This window comes from Carya illinoinensis, chromosome 12 (assembly GCF_018687715.1).
Source record: "Carya illinoinensis cultivar Pawnee chromosome 12, C.illinoinensisPawnee_v1, whole genome shotgun sequence".
Taxonomy (NCBI): Eukaryota; Viridiplantae; Streptophyta; class Magnoliopsida; order Fagales; family Juglandaceae; genus Carya; species Carya illinoinensis.
Window position 1 is genome coordinate 22,780,683 of NC_056763.1, and position 22,279 is coordinate 22,802,961.

General features: G+C 33.9%; 2 protein-coding genes and 1 long non-coding RNA gene across 3 annotated transcripts; all 3 read right to left on the reverse strand.

The window, feature by feature from the left end:
• Window positions 1-55: 55 nt before the first annotated feature.
• LOC122289909 (phospho-2-dehydro-3-deoxyheptonate aldolase 2, chloroplastic-like) lies at window positions 56-5,034 on the reverse strand. Its single transcript, XM_043097304.1, has 5 exons — window positions 4,519-5,034; window positions 2,174-2,451; window positions 1,559-1,835; window positions 575-820; window positions 56-477 (listed from the first exon to the last, which is right to left on the reverse strand). The coding sequence occupies exons 1-5, from the start codon at window positions 5,002-5,004 to the stop codon at window positions 211-213; spliced, it is 1,554 nt and encodes a 517-aa protein (XP_042953238.1). The 5' UTR covers window positions 5,005-5,034; the 3' UTR covers window positions 56-210.
• A 1,277-nt stretch (window positions 5,035-6,311) lies between these two features.
• Window positions 6,312-11,456, reverse strand: LOC122289910. Its single transcript, XM_043097305.1, has 5 exons — window positions 10,740-11,456; window positions 10,003-10,101; window positions 9,512-9,556; window positions 7,473-7,610; window positions 6,312-6,902 (listed from the first exon to the last, which is right to left on the reverse strand). Exons 1-5 carry the CDS (start codon window positions 11,121-11,123, stop codon window positions 6,552-6,554), a joined length of 1,017 nt encoding a protein of 338 aa, XP_042953239.1. The 5' UTR covers window positions 11,124-11,456; the 3' UTR covers window positions 6,312-6,551.
• A 1,106-nt stretch (window positions 11,457-12,562) lies between these two features.
• On the reverse strand, window positions 12,563-14,430 carry LOC122289913. The gene is made up of 2 exons (XR_006236254.1): window positions 12,841-14,430; window positions 12,563-12,753 (listed from the first exon to the last, which is right to left on the reverse strand). It is a non-coding gene; the product is annotated as an uncharacterized LOC122289913 (long non-coding RNA).
• Window positions 14,431-22,279: the final 7,849 nt, after the last annotated feature.

Here is a 22,279-nt window from a genome sequence, read left to right on the forward strand (position 1 = left end):
TTAGATCATCTTCAATGCGTTCCTTACGTGCCCCATCTAATTACGAATAGAATGATTGATCAAGCTAAAGAATCTTCATTTAAGCATATATTATTTTATTAGAGCTACAAAGATCTTTGTTCACATATGAAACTGCCAAAATTTAAATCTTTGAGACCCTCCATGCGTACAAAAACCAAACTAAAAACATTCGACATCATGGGCCCAATATCATCTTTGACCTCTTTGGAAGTCCACGTCAGATTTTAACCTTTTCTTCCTCAACCTCTCGGCTATGGCAAATGCCAGCTCGAGTGACTGTGATGCATTCAGCCTGGGGTCACAGTGTGTGTGATAGCGGGAGCTTAAGTCCTCAAAAGTCACTGTTTTCGACCCTCCGACACACTCTGTTACATTCTGCCCAGTCATCTCCAGATGAACTCCCCCAGGGTAGCTCCCTTCTTGTTCATGAACATCGAAGAAAGCCCGCAACTCTGCCTGAAACAAGAGAGGACCTCCTATCAGTACCCTTACCATAAGCAATGCATAAAGTGACAAAAGATTGGAAGTTTTGACATGGGTTTTGAGTTTTTACTCTGATTGCATCAAATGGCCGTGTCTTGAGACCAGAAGGAGCTTTTATTGTGTTCCCATGCATGGGGTCACTAACCCACGTTACAATAAGCCCAGCCTGGCGTATGGCTCTGATCAGATGGGGGAGCTTAACCCTCATGTTATCTGCTCCCATTCGAGCTATTATCGTCAATCTTCCAGGTTTGTTGTGAGGGTTGAGAAGTTCACACAATTTCACAAGCTCTTTTGGATCCATCTTGTCACTCACCTGCATGACTAACTCCAGACCTCAACATCCAAGAGGAGAAAATGTAGAAAATATTCATCTCAAAACATTCTCATTTCCAAAATTAAGAAAAATTCTACTCATCATCCTTACACCACACACCATACATATTTTTTTTTTTCTCTTACCAAATTTGTGGTGTATGAATGATCAGCAGAAGAAATCAATTAGTTTAGGAAGAATAAATAATAATAATAATAATAAATAAATAAATAAAATAAAAATGGTGTGATGTTTGGGGATTATGAGTAGCAAAGCTCCAAAATTAAAGAAAATCTTATCTTAACTTCAATGTACATAAATCTGGAGCTCCACTAAAGGGAAAGCAACCATGCCCACCTTAAGACTTGAAAAGGATGAATGACAACACAATTGCACATAATGACAATTAAAAGAATAGCCACTAGTACCACAAAATGAGCAGGAGACCATTGTCTCCTTAAATTACAGATGGCACACATGTTCAATTAGCACCGTTTATAATCTTAGATTGGAGCAACTTATGCTTTAATCTGACCATTTCCCTTGTTCTCTGCTCAAAGGCCAACCAGATGAGGGAAAACCAAACTATGTGAAAGTAAAATCCTCTATTTTCTTGGCAATGAAAGAGAGCATCTTTAAATTATGCTACAACATCTTCACAGCAGCATTTTCATCAAAATGAGATCTATATAATTTAAGGATGTCCCCATAAATTTCAAGAGCACATCTACCATTTACCTTTATGCCAAGAGGGTTGGATATGCCCCGGAGAAATTCCACGTGAGCCCCATCCAATTGCCGAGTCCTCTCACCTACCCAAAGCATGTGTGCAGAGCAGTCGTAGTAGCACCCAGTTGTTGAATCCACCCTAGTCAAGGCTTGCTCATAAGGTAAATGAAGGCACTCATGAGACGTCCAAAACTCAATTGTGTTCATTATGGGATGATTTACAGTAACCCCAGCAGCAGCCATGAACCCCAGAGCTTCATCTGCTCTTTGTGCAAGTTCCATGTACCTTCCCTCAACCAGGTAAGGGTCAGTAGTAATTACAAGAAGATACTCGCCTGTATACATCTAAATAATGAAACTATTTATGAAATTCTATGTTTCACGGAACTGCTTGCTAATAGAGAATCTGGTACCCCAAAATAACAAGCCTCCACTTTCATTTGGTGAAACAAAGGGTTATTGACTAATATGATCAGAATAAACAAGTCGTGAATAACTGAGGAAGAAGGTGCTGTATAGAACTAATATATGGGGGTGGAACTAACCCACTGCTAAAAGTGAAATTTCCCAGCTAAATGCACACCTAGAAAATTGCATAAAACGAAGGCATAATATTCAAAATACCTGTCTCCCTGCTCACTGTGTATCACAAAATCAAGATTCCACTGTGAGACTCTCTGCATGGCAGCGTACCCTCCCGTGGCAAATGATCTGAGAAGATTCAGCGTGCCGACAGATTGGAGGTACGCTCTGATCAACCTTTGTGGATCAGGTGTTCTAGATTTCTCATCAAAGGCATCACCATTGATATTGTCTCCCCGATAACTAGGAAGCTTTACACCATCTTTAATCTCAAAAGGTTCTGACCTAGGTTTAGCAAATTGCCCTGCCATCCTTCCTACCTGTCATAACCTAAACAAAATAAGGCAGATATACTCTCGTAGTTTTACGCATGTGTATTTGGCACACAAGGATTTGCATGTGCTATTATAAAAACTCTAAACACAAAACAAAATGCAACAGTTTTCAGTCAGGATTTTAGTTGCACAATCACATATCTAGAGTTAGTTAACCACACATGCAACAATTGCAAACACCTAAGATAATTCAAGAAAATTGTAGAACTAAAAATTGACTTAATACAAACCAGTAAAGGATGGGTCATTGCATATAAGAAACCATATTAGCAGTTTGAGTGACAGTCAAGGGAGGATGATATGGGAGACAGTGGCAGGAAATGCACCTTATAAAGAATTCACATAAAAACTACGCAAGAAAAATTACAGTAAAGACTACTTAAAACGAATATTTTTTTTTTTTAATACGTATTACTTAAAACGAATAAGAAAATCAACCAGATGTGAAAGGACCATATGAAGCCTAAGATATGCTGTTGTCAAAAGGAAACCAACATAAATGAGTGAGGTTCCATGAAAATTAAAGATAGGCCAAGAGAGAAAGCAGATGAAGAAGAAAGTCCTGACTTGCTCTAAAGAAGTGAGTTTCTGGCAACTCTGTATTTTTGTAATTAGGAGTTCGCATCATATTGAAACATGGCCACAATGTAAAATCACAAGAGTCAAGCTGCGTGGCCATAGAGCATGGACCAAAGAATACAGATCGTTTCTTGATATAAGAATTTATCTTTAGTATTTGGTCCTCCGTATTGGTAACTCCATTTTTTTTTTATTTGGCACCGGGTGTCCGAGAATGAAGTCTCGACTAATCCCGGGGGTGCATAAGCTCTCGGCAAGGAGTTTCCCACAAGTGCACCTCAGGTAATTCGAGGGAAAATTCCCCCAGTCCAACGGCCCCTAGAAATTGGTCCATATTGGTAACATCATATTTTCATCTTGAACATTCATTCCTTAAGCTAACTCCTGTCAAATGGGAATCAAAGGTGGTGCTAGAGAGAGTATGGATAATTAAATATTCCTGCCCCTTTTTTAAAGAAGAGACAAAAGAAGCAGTGTCTGACATTCAATCTAGGAAGTTCTTACTAATAATAAAATCATATATATGATTTTACTTATAAAATAAAATAATAGATATGATGTATTCTCTTTAGGCTTTATTCACGTTTTATGGGTTCCTTTAGAAGTGGGTCTCATATGGATTTGGCAGACCAGTGGGTATTTCAGTACTTAATGATTTACAACCAGTGCCATACTATTTCAATGTCGAGAATCCCGGAGCCCAAATCCACCTTGACCTTATAGTACACTAGAAAATACTTTCTATAACCCTGAAGCACTCATGCAAGCCAACCTTAAAATTGAGCTTCATCAGCACGGTGTGACTTATGAAGCAGCCATTCCATTTCAAGATTCCAACCTTTTTTTATAGGTATTTCAAGATTCCAACTTTCCACTTATTTTCCTATAAAACTTTTAAGAAACAAAAAAGCATATTTGTTTTTTATGAATAAGCATCTGGAAGGAAGTAATTGCAGTCATTCATCATTCTGCAGCTATAAAGTTTTAAAATTGATAGAAAAATAAAAGCATTAGAGCACCCATATGTTCTCATATCTGGAATACGGCGTCAGTTAACATGAAGGAGACTAACTAACAATTTTTTAATTGATAAAGAAAAATAAAATATCCATGAAAGAAGTTAGAACAATGTTATAATTAGTGGCCAGAACCTGCTGAGACAGCCACATCCATACGAGTCAAAAAGTTAAACTGAAAAGCGCAGCAGTAGCCGGTAGATCATGTCTTATAAAAATAAATAACATCTGATGAGAACCAAACAGCCCGCCAAAGTTGAAGGCTTGAAGCTAAAATACAAACGGAAAATTCAGAAATAGGTGAAGCATCTAGAAGTCCTCAATAGACAACAAATCCGGCCAAAAGATGCCGAATTTCCCAGTACCTTAAAGCGACAGCCAAATCATAGAAAGGAAAACTCAATTCACGAAAACTTGCAAAAAACCAATACTTATATCAGAGAGAGAGAAAGAGGACCTTAATGACGGGGATTTGGGCACCATAAGTGAGGACGATACCCATTTGAAGCAAGACTCGGAAAGTGTCCCTAATGTTAGTGCCATTGAACTCCTTGAAGCTCTCGGCACAATCGCCACCCTGAAGCAGAAAGGCATCGCCCATTGCGGCCTGGGCGAGCCGGTCCTCTAGCTTGCGGGCCTCGCCGGCGAAGACAATGGGAGGGAAGGACTCGAGGGTCTGGAGGACCGTCCCGAGCTCGTCCGGGTCCGGGTAGTCCGGGAGCTGCAGGGCCTTCTTGGACTTCCACGAGTGCGGGGCCCAGTTCAAAGGACCGGAAGTATAATCGCTGTCGGTAACCGAGGAGGAGGAAGAGGAAGAGACAGAGGACGGGATGTGTTTTGGGTTGGTGACATGGAGGGTGGTGAGGAAGGTGGCGGCGGCGGTACGGGAGAGGCGTGGGGTTGGAGCCGTGAGATCTACTTTGCCATTGAGAGTGAGAGCCATCTCTTTCCGTGAAAAAGAGATCAGAGTAAGACATGTTCTGACTCACTAAAAATAGAGGAAAACGTGAGGCGGACGTCGTCGTTTAGAGGATAATGGGAAATCTTTAACATATGGTACATGCATAAATTTTGTTAACTTGTTGACCACTTTTTCTTTTTTCCTTTTATAATGTTTGATTTTCAAACAGTATTAAGAGCAATTCCATGTAACAATGAATCAAATACTATTGATAGAGTCCACATGTTTTTTGTATCTTTACTTATTCCAAAACAACAAAAGTGACAAAAAAATTAGGAGTGAAAACTGACGTATCGGTGTAATTTTTTATCCAAAATTGAAACTGCACTGATACCTTTAAATGATGCACGTCTCGACTGAAACCGGCCAATGAATGGGAAGGAAATCGTCGTCCTCGGTTTCAGCATAACTCCAGTCTGTTCATCAGCGTATTCGTTGACTATGTGTGCCGTGAGAGAGAGAGAGAGAGAGAGAGAGAGAGAGAGAGAGAGAGAGAGAGAGAGAGAGAGAGATAGGCGGCGAAACCCTGAAAGCGAAAAAAAGAAATGAGGAAGAAGAGGAACAGGCCGTGTTAACCCTAGAGTTAAAACCACATCGTTCCTTTTATATTTTTTTCAAATACTTTGTATTAAAACAACATCGTTTCACTTCGGCGTCGTTTCATATATGTATAATTTAAAAAAAAAACATTTAAACTATCGGTCTATTCAGCGGTTCGGCCCAAGTTCAAATCGGGACCGAATTGCTGGACATCGGTTTTGAATAAATTCCACCTTACACCAACCGGTTCTACTCCGGTTCCGATCTCTAGTGGCCGGTTTGAATCGATTCCAGTCGGTTTTTCGGTATTTTGTACAGCCCTAAAACAAAACTCTTAGGTGGGGGGAACCTTGGAGTTTCGAGGCACTTCATGAACTACGTGGCCTTGGCATTGCGCAGTGGTGGCCAAAAGGCAAACACAAAGAGGCGGCGGGGTTTAGGGAGTGGAGGAACATGATGAAGGTGTGAGAATTGGCTCCAGATAGGGAATGCGTGGTAGGGATCAGGAGTACGAGGATGAAGGAGATTTGTTGAGAATAAAACTGCCCATAAACTTTGCTCCATATAATCTTGCCAAGGTATTGTTTCATGATCAACAAAATGTAATGGTTTGAGCAATAATTTCTATGATAATTTTAATGAAAGTCTTCTTACTTAAAAAAAAAACAAAAACAAAAACAAAAAATCTGTCGTGACACTGATTTCTCACAGGCAAGCAGAAAGGATTCACGACTGCATTCACAACGAACTTGAATGAAAATTTTGATAGTCTTTCAATTTGTATTCCTTCAGATAAATGTACATATTGTTACAAAGTTTGGATACAGAACTTCCCCTGATGTGCGGGACAATAACATCAGGCCAGGAGACTATGTTATTACTCAGAGCAAAAGATGCAGAAACAAATCGTACTTCCTATATATAAGAAAGCAACAGAGAAAAAATAAACCACAAAATTGCAAACGTCTACATCCTGCTTCAACCTGATTTTACTTGCGTGTAAGATCTCCGTTACTTGTCTTGATTCTTCGAAGCCGCAAAGACACGGGTGTTTCCAAGACGGACACGTTGACATTGTTCCAAACATCTGATCTGGTGGGAAGCTGAGCAATTTTCTCAGCCATTTCCATGTCTTCTGGAAGAACAGAACCAAACACAGTGTATGCGTTTTTCCACTCTTGGTGGTTTGCAAGACTTATGAAGAACTCTGGGCCAGAACCAATCCATGCAACCGAACCCCTTCTTAGGATTGGACAAACTTCTGTTGGAATCTTCTTAAATGTAGATCCTTGGGGTTCTAGTGTTCCTTGAATCAGTGCAAATGGAGGGCCAAAAGGAGCCTGAGAAATTCACAAAACCATACTCATAACTATTTCACGCTGGAAATATTGAAATGATAGTCTTACATCATTCAAAATGCACATTAAATCAGATCTAACAACAGAGTGTTTAACCCGCAGCTATGTCAAAATAGTGAAACACTTACAGAAGTAAAGGCACAGGAAAATATGCAGAGGTACAAACACAAGTACATGCAATCATGTATATATAGATGTGCACCAAACTTTATCCCTTTGGTTCGTCTAGAAGCTAATATGGATCCAAAAGAACCAAAAAGTTATGAACATCCAAATTGGCCAAAACACGTGAGAAGACATAAATTGCATCAGTGGTACCAAAACTTATAAACTCTAAAAGTGAAAACAGGAAATGAAGAATACTCAAGATTAAATGGCAATCAAATCCTTAGAGCCCTACAGAAGCCATTATACATCCCATATAGAACATCTTCCCACAAACATAGAAGCAATAGATTTAACAAACATCAATGAAACTACTGATCAGAGCTGCAAATTGCTAACCACAAAGGGTCCACAGTCAAAGAAAAAAGGAAATTGGTGAAGCCTTACATTTTCTATGTGATTTCCTTTTGAATCCCAAGATTGACCCCGGCCCTCTGCTCGATAAAACTGGCAACCCGCACAATGGCGTGATGCCAGCAACTCTAGAATATAAGCCACAGAATAAGGGGCACAGTCGGGGAAAAGCTGCACGAAATGAAGTATTGTCGTTAAGAACTGGATTTTTTAGCATGCTGCATAAAACCAGATATACAAAACAAAGCATATGTAAAATAAGACCAAAAGTCTGATATTTTCTTCAGGAAATGAAGAAAGTGCCTGCTAACAGTGAGCAAGATGCCAAATAACAGGGATCATATGCGTATGTATATGTGTGTGCACGCACACACACACATAAATGTCAGAACCAAACATCTTTGGAAAAGATATACCAGATTTCCCACACTTGAGTTATCCCACCTCTTATTTGCAGATGATCCTATCATTTTCTTTTTTGATAAGTAAACAAATTTCATTGATCAAAGAATAGGCATAGCCAAAAACATTACACAGAAATGCTCTACTAAGAAGGTGCAGTAGAGACAAGAAAATCATGAAAGTCCATGCCATTAAAGTCAACAGCAATGACCCTAGTACATAGAGTTCTAAAAATAAAAACTCTAAGGTCCTCCAACGATCTCTCCTTATCCTCGAACATCCGATCATTTTGCTCCTGCCACAAACACCACATGATGCATACTGGGACCATCTTCCACACAGCTTTAATCTGTTGAATGCCTCTAAGGTTTGACCATCCTATCATTTTCTATGGAATCAACCACGATCATCTTCAAGCCTTAAAGGCTCTTTTACATTGCTTTGAACTGGCTTTGGGATTGAAAGTGAATCTAGACAAATCAGAACTAGTTCCAGTTGGAAATGTCCCAAATGTGTCGAGCTTGGCATTCTTTCTAGGGTGCAAAGTTTCATCCTTGCCATTGAAATACCTCGGTCTTCCATTGGGAGCTTCAATCAAGTCAAAGTCTATATGGGACAAAGTGCTGGAGAAAATGGCGCGTAGAAATTACAATAGGGCTTCTCATGGGTTGGAATGGATGAAGAGTTCAAATTTCACTTGGTGAATTGGGCAACGGTTTGTACTTCAACACGTGAAGGAGGGTTAGGTATCCGGAATCTATTTGTTTTTAATAAGGCCTTATTGGCTAAGTGGTTTTGAAGATACCAAGAAGAGAGAGGGGCTCTATGGAGGGCTGTTATAGAAGTAAAATCTGGTGGGCACTGGGGAGGACGGTGCTCGATCGAGGTGAGTGGAGCACATGGGGTGGGGCTTTGGAAGTAAATAAGAAGAGGATGGGAAACTTTTTCTCAGTACACGCTTTGTAGTTGGGGATGCCAAATCATAGTGATGGACTGGTGTTGTATGTGCAAAAAAAGTGGAGAGTCCATTGACCACTTATTATTGCATTGTGAAATGATCATTGAGCTTATGAAATGATATCTTTGTGAGAGTGGGTTACTTGGTGATGCTGCGAAGGGTGGTTGATTTGCAAGCAAGTTGGAGAGGCATCCAATCAAATTCTCAAATTAAAATTATGAGGAAGATGTCCCTGAATTATCTTTGGTGGTGCATATGGATGGAGAGAAATGGAAGGAGATTCTTAATACTTTATTCCATTAGTCGATGGTAATAGACTTCGATGACATGAGCATTCACGATTTCCTTGTATCTTTAGACAATCACGCATAGGTGTTGCTCTTGGATATGTACCGTGTATTTGGGCTCTACCTGTTCTCATTAATAAAGTTTCTTTTTTACTTATAAAATATATATATCAGTACTCGGGCATAATATTCAGATGTAGATGATAAGGTTCCTATGCAGATTGACAAAATATGCCCCAACCTACCACTAAAAAAAGACGCAAGTACCTCCGATAAACCGCATAACCATTATTAAAGGATAAATAAATACTCATAACCATGGGTTTAAGACCATGGTGAAACGGTTTGCAAAGTAAATTCTTGAACAGAAAAATCTCAGTATTTACAGCATCTTATTGCTCAACGTCAAAAGCATGACCACTTACTTTTATATGAAGAGTGCCATATTCCGTTTCCAAGCCAACAATTCCCTACAAAAATAAATTATATTTAAATGATAGGGAAAGTTAATATCTCACATGCGCCCACACCGAGGGGACCCCAGTCATGAGTCATGACCTAGGTCCGGGGGAGAGGAGGGCGTCCCACTTTTTGCATGGGTTGGGTAAAGGGTCCCTATCTCCACCAGCCCAAGCCAAAACTCAGGTTCAGGAGAGGACACTTCCCCTCTCCCTCAACCCAGGTCAGCATGCCTGTGTTGGGTCTGGAGGGGGTGCCCCTCAGTGGAAGGGATATGCTAGCGCATGGCATATGCTAATCACACCATCAATTGATGTACATTCAGCATCTAAAAATAGAGAAGAACAAAAGAATATTTGAATGGCATATATATGAAATATCATGAAAATGATAAGAACCTTGTGATTTCAAAATAGAAAAATGGCTAACATCAACCAAAAATGTGCAAATTAAATACCTCTCCTTTCCCAAAGATGAGCCCAGAAGTCCAACTAACTGTTTGCCCCTCATTTTGCCGTGCTGGGGCCAAGGTGTCCTTTTGTTTTTTCAACCAGCACTGAAGAAATAGAGGTGAACGAACTAAGTTTACTCATGTAGTCCAGAAACAGAGCATATTTTTAAGTAAACTTTTATGAACCACGGCATGAGAAAATATAAATACTCGGTCAAATATACACAAATGATAAACATCTGAAATTATTCCCTAGCTGTCCGCTACTAAGCATCTCAAGAAAAAAAAAAAATAGAATATTATTTGCAAAGTGCTTTAAGAGGTTAAAGTCCAACTTATTTAGGAATATCAATGGAGTAAGTTGATGTAGATGTCTTTCACATACTGGAACTCATTCAGCAAATTGCATAATTATGAAAAACCATCTCCAAAAATTACTCCTTTCAAATCAAATTCAGTATACGATTCTATAGAAACTCTGAATATATGAAACACATTTTACGCGTAACTGTGGCCGTTTGACCTATAATACCGAATTTGAATATACTGTCAATTATTCCAATCACTTCACAGTTCACACCCGACACGCCACTTCGGATCAAACTGGTTCAACATTACAAAAATTCGGACAAAAAAAAAAAAAAATCCATCATAATATTCGATTCAGCATCCCGAAACAAACAAAGAGGTTAAACCAATTCCAGATCAATGACATAACATATCAAGCAACAATTTAAACTCACCTCACCGAATCGTGGCCCGCAAGCATCCCGACTCCCACAAAAGACCCAGGAATCACATAAGCATGGTCCATCGCTGCCACTACACATGGCCTTACAAGCCTTGCAACACTCTTCAGGTGAATTAAATTTGAACTCCGAGCCCCACTTCACAGCGTTCCCCCAAAGCTCCAAATGCTCAATTCCCCTACAACATCCTCCATTCTCTCCTTCCACCTCGCCACCGCTCTCTTCAAACGATGCCAAGGACTCAATCTCTGAAATAGGGGAGGGTCTGAGCACCACGGAGAGGATTGCGTAAACCAGAGCACAGGAAATCAGACCCACCAAGAAGAGGATCAGAGAGGTGTAGTGGTGGGATTCTGGGCCATTTTGCTTGCGACCCATTTGAGATTTGGGGCAGAAAAGAAACCCCAGAAATAGATTTGGTGGGGTGAGAATTGGGGGTCGAGATCTGGAGGAAGTTGACTTTTGAAAACAGGATAGGTAGGGTTTGTGAATATAACAACGTTGTGAAGCTCTTTGGTTATCCTTGAAACACGAAGAAGAAGAGAGAATGGAGACTGGAGAGTAGAGGCAGAGCGGGTGAGGGAGTCAACGATTGCGTACAGCCATAATCATGAGGCTAAGAACTTCACAGTACACAATCCCCTCGGCCTCACGGCAGCCGTACCCTGCCAACTACAAACTCGTAGGAATTTATTTTGGACCCTTCTAGAGACTAGAGCCACTGCTCGGAGCTCCGCTTAATTTTTTTTTTTTGACATTCTTTTTTAATATTTTTTAATATTTTAAAAAAATAAATAAATTTATAATAATATTAAACAAAATTTTCTTAATATTAAAAAAAAAAAAAAACACTAAAAGCGGTACCTCTCAAGGGGATACTTAGTTTTATTCATTTATTTTTCTATCTTGTATTTCTATGTATTGTATTAATTATAAAAAAAATAATTCTTTTATAATTATATTTTCTTTTTAATAAAAATAATTAGTTTAAATATAGAGGATTGTGTAAATAAAAAAGAATAGCATTATTATATTAATATACGCTAAGCATGAAAAAATTGCAAATAGATTTTTTCATATTTTTGTCATTTCTAAAACTTATTTTAATAAAGAGTCTTAGTATTTATAAATCTGTGTGTAAACATATATTTTGTAACAACAAATTTATCATATTTATATAAAATTAAAATATCTTTACTTTTATGTGCTATTAAGCAAGTTTGAAAAAAAAAAACAGTAACAATTATTTCTAAAATTGCAATTAGAAACTTGAGATTGAATTGAAAAAAAAAATAAAAATCTTTGTGGAAATGATTTCAACGTCTAGCAGATGTTGAGGTTGGGTGACAATTTAATTAAATAATAATAATATATACAAATATTAAATATTCAAGTTTTGCACAATCTATACTAATATATAAAGTGTCGATCGCTTAATAACAGTATTTTCGTCTAACTTTTTTTTTTCAATTTTACCCTTGGTTTTGTTTGCTAATTACAGTGGTTTGCATTTTTCATTTATTTTACCGACAGTTATTTTGATCTTTATACATTTCCACCGACTAATTTACGTTTTCTGTTTAATTTCCTTTTTTGCCCCTTAATTTTATTGTTCAGCTCGTTGTCCTCACTGCCATTTTGCTCAGTCGCCTTGATTTTATTGTCTTTTTACAGTTAAAGGTTATCACTTAGTTTGACAAATTGAATCTGAGTGAGATTTAAATGTTAATAATGTCTTTCATTACGTATCTTCTATTCTGCTGTCTGTATTCTAATTTTCAAAAAAAAAATACCCTGGAGCAAGTTACTCGTGAATGTGAATCTCAGCAGTTCTAGGTATGTTCTTATTCCCTCTCTTAGTACTGTAAGAATGAATTGTATTCTATGAATAAATTTGTTACAGTAACTAATTAGATGATATGCATATACATCTGAAAATACAGAAGGTAAAGCCAACAAAAAAATCAAACTCTTCATACAAATTCATCTTCTAATTTGGTCGCATCTACTGAGAATACCAAAAAAAAAACACAATTAGTGTGTAAAAGGAAAGAAAATACAGAAGTAAATGCAAGAAAAAAAAAAAAAAACTAACCTAAGTAAAGATACGTTGGTGGGGGAGAAACGTATAGGAAAACAAATCCCAAGTGGAATTTTTTGTTTAATAGATCTGAAAAGTACAAAAGTCATATAAATCAAAATTTGAAAAACAAGAAACGAAAGAGTAGAACAAATCAAACCCAAAAAAAAAAAAAAAACTTGATTATAAGCAAGAAATAGTTCATGTAAGATTACACAAGAGGGAAAGCATTACAAATATATGAAATTAGAACACCTCCATCAAGATTACAAAACAGATAAACAAACCCATCAACAATTATTATTTAAAAACCCATCATCTACAAAGACATCAAATGCTATAAGCAAATCGAGTTCGGATAATCTAAACAGATCACAAGAAATGCAACGGAAGAGTAAAAAAAGTTTAATGGAAAATAGAAAAAGCATGCGAATACTGATCCCAAAAATACAGACCTAATATATCAATCGCAAGACAGATATGAAAAACAAGACAACAAATGCAGAAAAAAAAAAAAAAAAAAAAAAAAAACCTACAAATCTGAAAGGTATAAAACTAATATACATCAAACACCAAACAACAAGAAAAAAAAATAGAAGAAACGCAAGTAAAAAAAAATGTACAGATATAAAAATGAAATGAATTCGCATGCAAGAAATCTCTATGTATATAAACAACTACAAACAATATAGATCTATAGATCTAAACGGAGAAAACGCAAGGAAGAAATGCAAAAAACCATAAACAACAATATATATCTAAACTAAAAAAAAATAAACAAAATAAATACAAGAAGAGAAAACTAAGAAGAGAGAAGGGAAGCCGTGCTAACGGAAATGCAAAAACGAAAGGGAGAAGAAGAAAACTGAGAGAGATGAAAATGAAAAACAAGACAACAAACGCAAAACAACCACTAAAAAAAAGTGGAAGAAATGAAACGGAAGGGAAAAAAACAACCTCGATGTGAAATGAAAAAACCGTAGAAATACAGATCTGGAAAAAAAAAAACCTTTTTTTTCATTACACAGATCTGAAAAATAACAACAAAACAAAAATAAAAAAACAAAGAAAAACCAAACACAAATGAAATGAAAAAACCCTAGAAACACAGATCTCGAAAAAAAAAGTTTTATTATACAGATCTGAAAATTGCAAAGTTGGAACGCAAGAAAAATTTTTAGATCTAAAACTAATATACATCAAACACCAAACAATAAGAAAAAAATAGAAGAAATGCAAGGAAAAAAATAATTGTACAGATATGAAAATGAAATGAACTCGCACGCAAGAAATCTCCATGTATATAAACAACTACAAACAATATAGATCTATAGATCTAAACGGAGAAAAAGCAAGGAAGAAACGCAAAAAACCATAAACAACAATATATATCTAAACTTAAAAAAAATAAACAAAATAAACACAAGAAGAGAAAAATAAGATGAGAGAAGGGAAGCCGTGCTAACGGAAATGCAAAAACGAAAGGGAGAAGAAGAAAACTGAGAGAGATGAAAATGAAAAACAAGACAACAAATGCAGAACAACCACCAAAAAAAAAAAGTGGAAGAAATGAAACGGAAGGGAAAAAAACAACCTCGATGTGAAACAAAAAAACCGTAGAAATACAGATCTGGAAAAAAAAAACATTTTTTTATTACACAGATCTGAAAAATAACAACAAAACAAAAATAATAAAACAAAGAAAAACCAAACAGAAATGAAATGAAAAAACCCTAGAAACACAGATCTCGAAAAAAAAAGTTTTATTATACAGATCTGAAAATTGCAAAGCTGGAATGCAAGAAATTTTTTTTTTATTATTATACAGATCTGAAAATACAAAGCTGAAGCGCAAGGAAAAAAAAAGACAAACCAAATGGAAAAAAACATCAAACAGATCTGAATGCAAAGCAAAAAAATTTCAATCGAAAATATAAAAACCTTAGGAAGATTGATCGCAAAAAAAAATAATAATAACGTACAGATCTGAAAGGTACAAAATTAATATACATCAAACACCAAACAACAAGAAAAAAATAGAAGAAATGCAAGGAAAAAAATAATTGTACAGATATGAAAATGAAATGAACTCACACGCCAGAAATCTCCATGTATATAATCAACCATAAACAATATAGATCTATAGATCTAAACGGAGAAAACGCAAGGAAGAAACGCAAAAAACCATAAACAACAATATATATCTAAACTCAGAAAAAATAAACAAAATAAACACAAGAAGAAAAAAATAAGATGAGAGAAGGGAAGCCGTGCTAACAGAAATGCAAAAACGAAAGGGAGAAGAAGAAAACTGAGAGAGATGAAAAGAGAAGAAGAAATGTGTGAGAGGGAGAGAGAGAGAGAGGATGGAAGAGGCAAGAGAAGGCGAAATGAGGGAGGGCCAGGTAAGGAGGTTTATATATGGCTGGCCATAGGGTTAGGGTTTTTGGGTGTCAAAACGGCACCGTTTTGGTTTGGGATGAGGTGGATTGAAGGGTATGTTGTAAACGGCGTCGTTTTCGGTCTGGGGAGGGGCAGGTGCATGTGTAATACGGTGCCGTTTTCACTTAATATTTCAATTTTACATTTAGTTCTATTAACAATTTAAAATATGAAAAATTAAATTAAAAATGTTGTAAAATTTTATTTGTCTTGATTTATATATTGATAATTAATTACAGATTTAATAATAATATTTATAAAAAATTTTCATTACTTATGTATTAGTATATAGTTTGTTTAAATATATCAATTCTACATAAAATTATATTAAGAATTTAAAACGTCAAAAAAAATTTGAGTTATAAATAAAATTTTTAAATGTTTTTGCTTAATATATGAGTTATAAATAATCATAAACTTTATATTTACACTTGTTTGACTAAATATCTTCAAGTATAATAATAAACTAAAATTTAGTGTGCAATAGTAGATTAACAATAAATTAAAATTTTTTTTTGCATTATAAAATTTTCCCATATTAATTTAGTGTTATAAATTTTTTGCATAATTATAACTTGATTTGTAAATTTGTGGGCATGGATCGAATATTTAGTCTTATTTTTTTCAAATTTTCTTTCAAAATTTTTAAAAATTTATAAACAATTCTTGATTAATATAAACATTATAAAAAATAAAGTGATCTTTTTTATATTTTATATTTTTTTCATTTTTTTACAATTTTTTATTTACAAAAATAATAAGAAAGTTGTCTGAATTTTTATAATTAATTGTTTGTTTGGGATAAAATAGTAAAACACCATTATTATTTTACTTACTAATCACTTCAAAGTTATGGTTATTGAGCTTTTATACATAAATATAATACTTAATTTTTTTATTTTAAAACTTTCGACTGTATAATTGATTTATAATTTGTTTAAATGCAAAATTGTTATCAAAACTTTTTTTTTACTTTGAATGTCTTTGATTGATATGCATGTTGTATTTTTTTTATGTTATTATTATTTGATTTTTTTCTTCATTGACGTTACAGTTATTATTATTTCTAAAGAAAATATAAGGTTTATACAAGTTAATTACAAAATAAAAATAATGACCATTTTTGTAAGAATAAAATAATCATAAATTTTATATTTACACTTGTTTGACTAAATATTTTCAAGTATAATAGTAAACTAAAATTTGTTGTGCAGTAGTAGATTAACAATGAATTAAAGTTTTTTTTTATTATAAAATTTTTCCATATTAATTTAGTGTTATAAATTTCTTGTATAATTATAACTTGATTTGTAGATTTGTGGGCATGACTCGAATATTTAGTTTTATTTTTTTCAAAATTTCTTCCAAAATTTTTAAAAATTTATAAACAATTCTTGATTAATATAAACATTATAAAGGAAATTAAAAAAAAAAATAAAGTCATATTTTTTATATTTTTTATTTTTGTCATTTTTTTACAATATTTTATTTACAAAAATGATAAAAAAGTTGTCTAAATTTTTATAATTAATTGTTTGTTTGGAATAAAATAGTAAAACATCATTACCATTTTACTTACTAATCACTTCAAAGTTATAATTATTGAGTTTTTATACATAAATATAGTACTTAATTTTTTTATTTTAAAACTTTCGATTGCATAATTGATTTACAAGGTTGTATAATCATTTAGACTGTGAATTGACTGATATGCATGTTGTATTTTTTTATGTTATTATTATTTAATTTTTTTCTTCATTGACGTTATAGTTATTATTATTTTTAAAGAAAATATAAGGTTTATATAAGTTAATTACAAAATAAAAATAATGACGATTTTTGTAAGAACAAAATAATCATAAATTTTATATTTACACTTGTTTAATTAAATATCTTCAAATATAACAGTAAACTAAAATTTGTTATACAGTAATGGATTAACAATAAATTAAAGTTTTTGTTTGCATTATAAAGTTTCCCATATTAATTTAGTGTTATAAATTTCTTGCATAATTATAATTTGATTTATAAATTTGTGGGCATGGGTCAAATATTTAGTCTTATTTTTTTCAAAATTTGTTCCAAAATTTTTAAAAATTTATAAAAAATTCTTGATTAATATAAACATTATAAAGGGAAATAAAAAAAATAAAGTCATCTTTTTTATATTTTTTATTTTTGTTATTTTTTTACAATTGTTTATTTACAAAAATGATAAGAAAATTGTCTGAATTTTTATAATTAATTGTTTGTTTAGGATAAAATAGTAAAACTCTATTACCATTTTACTTACTAATCACTTCAAAGTTATGCTTATTGAATTTTTATACATTAATATAGTACTTAGTCTGTTTATTTTAAAACTTTCGACTGCATATTGAGTTTTAAATCTTTCTACTTAATATATCAATTCTACATAAAATTATATTAGTAATTTAAAACATAAAAAAAAAAAAAAAATTTGAAATGTTGTAAAATTTTATTTGTTTTAATTCATATATTAATAATTATAATTATTGTAAATTTAATGATAATGTTTATTTCGAATCAAATACTAAAACACTATTATCATTTTGCTCACTAATTACTTTAAAGTTGTGGTTATTAACTTTTTATAGATAAATATATTACTTAGTCTCTTTATTTTAAAAATTTGTTTGAAAAATTTTAAAAATTTCATAAACATTAATTTATTAACACAAATATTATAATAAAAAATAAACAAAATAGCATTTCAATTTTTTTGTAGTTTTTTTATAACCTTTTATTTTTTATCTTTTATATATTTTATTAATATCATTTTTTTTATCGTTAGAATATTTTTTTATGTATTTTTTTTTACATACTTCTGCTTTTGCTTTTATTTGACTATTTATCAATCTGGTTGATATCAATTCGCTGTGCCCACGTTGTTCTTCTGTTTGTGCTCCACTTCCTGGTATATTTATTTTTATTCCTCATTTGAAAAAATATTATTTAATTTTTTTATATTCATATAAGTTCGCTTATAATTAAGATAAATTGATGATATTAATTTGATTTGTTTTAATTTATACATTAATAAATTTCAATGACAAACTAGTTATTTTCCATTATTCAAATTACAGCGCCTAACAACACTAATTTAAAACCTTATGTTTTATTATAACTCTATTTATCTATTATGCAACTATCTTTTAATTATATATATCTGCCTCTTAGTGATATACTTTATTTAAATGCCTTATGAATTCAGGTAAATTTTCAATTTTAGTATGATAAATATTTAGCAATTAGTTTATAATTAAGGGTCATCTCCATAAGTTTTGAACCCAAGTGAACACAATGAACAATCTCTCATAAAAAAATTTAAACAAAGCAAATTTATGCCTGTCACTAGGCAAACGTCTGAAAGACATTGTGTTTCCTAGTATTTTATAAAAAGTAGATCCTATCATAAAAAAATTCATTTATTCTTGAAGGAATCTATTTTTTCACAAACAACTTGATAGAGACTTAAAATTGTTCTCAATAAATTAAGAAGCTTTTCGGAGAACTTTCTCTCTCTCTCTTTCTCCTTAGCGTCTGTATCGCACAACCCAGAAAAATTTTTCGTTCACCGGGGGAAGGGGGTTTGGTGCTTCGGCTCCACCACCCACCTCCCCTCCTCGTCGGCCAAGGCCTTCTTTTCCATTTTTCTTTGTTTTTTTTCGGCTTTTGTAGCTTTTTTCCAGTTGCTCCGTTCAACTCTGCTGATCTACTGCTTTCCGGCGGCCTAGGGCGGTCACGCACCCCCTTTTCAGCTTCTCCTAGTGCCGATCGTCTTTCTGGCGGAAGGTATCTGCCCATCCAAGTGCCGCGTTTGTCACACGCGCGGCTTAAGCAGCGCGTGGTTTTCACGCACCGCCGCGCCTCGGGGAGCTTTTTGCCTTCACGCGCGGCAGTTTCGGGGTCTGCGGCATCTGATCTTTCAGATCCTTCATGTCTTGTCTCTCCAGATGTGGCGCGTGGCCTGCACGCGCTGCCATCGCCGATTCCGCCAGCTCGCCGGAGTTTCGACACAGTTTTCAGATGCTCCACTATGTTTCAGCTTTTCCTAACTAAAGATCAAGTAAAAGTGGATGTGATAGTTCCTTCCAGTCAGTCCAGACCAACACGTTGCAGCACAACCCCCTTCACTGCGGCTTCCAGCTGCAGTTTTATAGTCTGTTTATCAGACTATTTTAAAACCGTCTCCAAGCGGTATTCCCCTTGTGGGAATTGGGTGGGAGCCAATTATTTGGTTCCGATCACCCCCTTTGTTTTTTCTTTTTGTGTTGTAATGTGTGTTGGCTTTGGGAAGATTGTAGGGGACTCCCACCCCATCAAACTTGTATCTTGTTTCCTATAGTTTATCTATAAAGGTTCTACTTGCTAAAAAAAAAAAAAACCTTGATAGAGACTTACGTCATCCAAAAAGAATCATTGATTGGAATTAAAGCCTGATTTAGATCGATAACTATTTTCTTATCATTTTAATATCTAAAAATTATAAAAATAAATATTTTTTAATTTTAAATATTCAAATTTTTTATTTAATAATTTCTTAATTATTATAATTTTTTCAAACTTCTAAATAAAATATAAAAAGTAATTTAACTTTTCAAATTTCAAAAAAAAATAATATTAAAAAATTATATTCTAATAATATTTTAATTTTATAATATTTTTTATCCCTCATTTCTCAAAACTCCATGAAATATTTTGATTCAAACTATTTAACTCATTTTATCTTAACTCAATTATCTCACTACTATTTATAAGCTATCTAAATTCTTTTTATCTCAACTCAATATCCAAATCAAGCATAAAACAAGAGTCAATAACGCCTCCTTTAAGGAAAGAAACCATGGTGGCCATCGGTCGTATCACTTTGAATTAAGGGATAATAATTCAAGTGGAAATCTGATTTAAAAAATAAAAATAGATCTACATGATCATATTTTAGCTGATGGCATCCATCTGATTTTTTTTAGCATTTTCATTATATTTGTCTGTCTGATCAAAGAGAAAATATCAAATTGGATTGTCAGTTTGATTGTGATTGTAGTTGAAATTGTTGCTTGAGGTTGAATTAGGATGAAAGTGGACACCTCGCCCAAGCAAGAATGAGAGATGATGCTACCTCCTTATTTAAGGCGAGTAACAATCCTAATCAAAGGAATATTGTTGCATCTAGATGTTGGGAGGAGAGATTAGCTTCTTTAGGGGTGGGCAGCGGGACCTGCATCCTGTTGCCCCCCCTCCCCGAGGGCCTCCGTATGGGTGGGGCAGACCCACGTCTACCATCTGGCACCCTAGTGAGGGCAGGGGTGAGCACGGCCAAACCTTGGCCCACCCCCACCTTTATATTTATATTTATATATATAATTATTTTACAAATGGTATATATATATATATATATATATTACAATTTGTTAGATTTATTCACAAGATTTTAGATGTATTGCATTGGCTTAAAATATTTTTAGGCCAAACAAGACATCAATACCCTTCAAGTGAGCGGGGGGCGACACGGATGGATGTTTACACCCGCATATGTGGGGACGGGGTGCAGGGAAGGGGTGACCCCACGCTTGCATATGCGAGTATCACCCCTAAACTTCTTGAACTTGATCCATTATAGCCTTAATGGATCTATCAGTCTATTAGGTTCATAACATGTTTATGGGGCATTTTATTTAGCCCAAAATTCTTATTTGAGTCAATTTTGACCCAAAATTTGTTTTAACTTCTTGCTTCAGTTAAATAAAATGCATAAAATATAATAAAGTTGTTAAGTTCTAACTAATCATTCTAACTTATTACAAATGGTATGAACTATTAAATATTAACTTAAAAATATTACAAATTAATTTAAAAATATTACAAATTGTCTAACAATTTGAATGAATTATAATGTTACAATAATTGATATACATTTAAAAAAAAAGTAAATAAAGGTAACAACATAAACATGTAGCACACATTGGCCAACTCCAAGTGACATTATAAAAAAAAAAAATGAAAATATGAATTGATGACATTATTAATATATGTAAAAACTATAAAATGAATAGGCATGTTCATCTGGATTCCAACTCGGCAATCCGGATAGACCCAAACTAAAACCCGGATTTCAAATCCAGGCTGGAACCTGGACCAGGTTAGCCCGAGTTAGAAACGAGCCGAAGCCCAGATGAATCCGAGTTTTCAGGTTCCGGACTGAACCCGGGTCTCTCTCTCTCTCTCTCTCTCTAAATAAATAAATAAATTCATATAAAAGTCTAAATATATACAATATTTTCACATATAGCACTGTTTTTTTTTATACAAATCAAAAGAATAAATTTGATTGTGCACTTTTGAGGTTGAAAAATATCATCAACTCTTATATCAAAGTTCCATTTAATTTGCCTTGCAATAAAAATGCATGTAAAACAAAAAAAAAAAATTCAATATTCATCTATGCAAGTATGCATGCATTACAATACAATCTACTACATATTATATTATTTGTTATTTATAGGTTACATTACGAAATACTAAACTACAATATATGAATTATAAAATCAGTGATTTAATTTCCACACCAAGTAGCAACTTCAAAGTGATTGACCTGAAAATGATCCTGCAAAAAATAAAATAGAATGAAAATGGCATAAATCTGAAAGCAACACATCCTACAAAATAGCTGCTCTATCTCTTTTTTTTCCTTTCTTCTTTTACGCATTTACGCAAGCACGCTTCAACACGATCCACAATTAATTTTTCTGTTTTTCTCTCATAAAAATACTCCTCAAACATTATCATCAAAATAAACTCAAAATCAACAAAGAGAGAAAAAAAAATATAAACAATGACAATTCAATTCATGGTGGTTGATTTGGTCACCCTTTAGCAATGTTAGGTAAACCCACCAACACCTCCACCATTTTAATTACTCCGCTGCTCAAACCAATTTCACCCAACCTAGCTATAATTTAATACAAGGAGACCTATAAAAACAAAACAA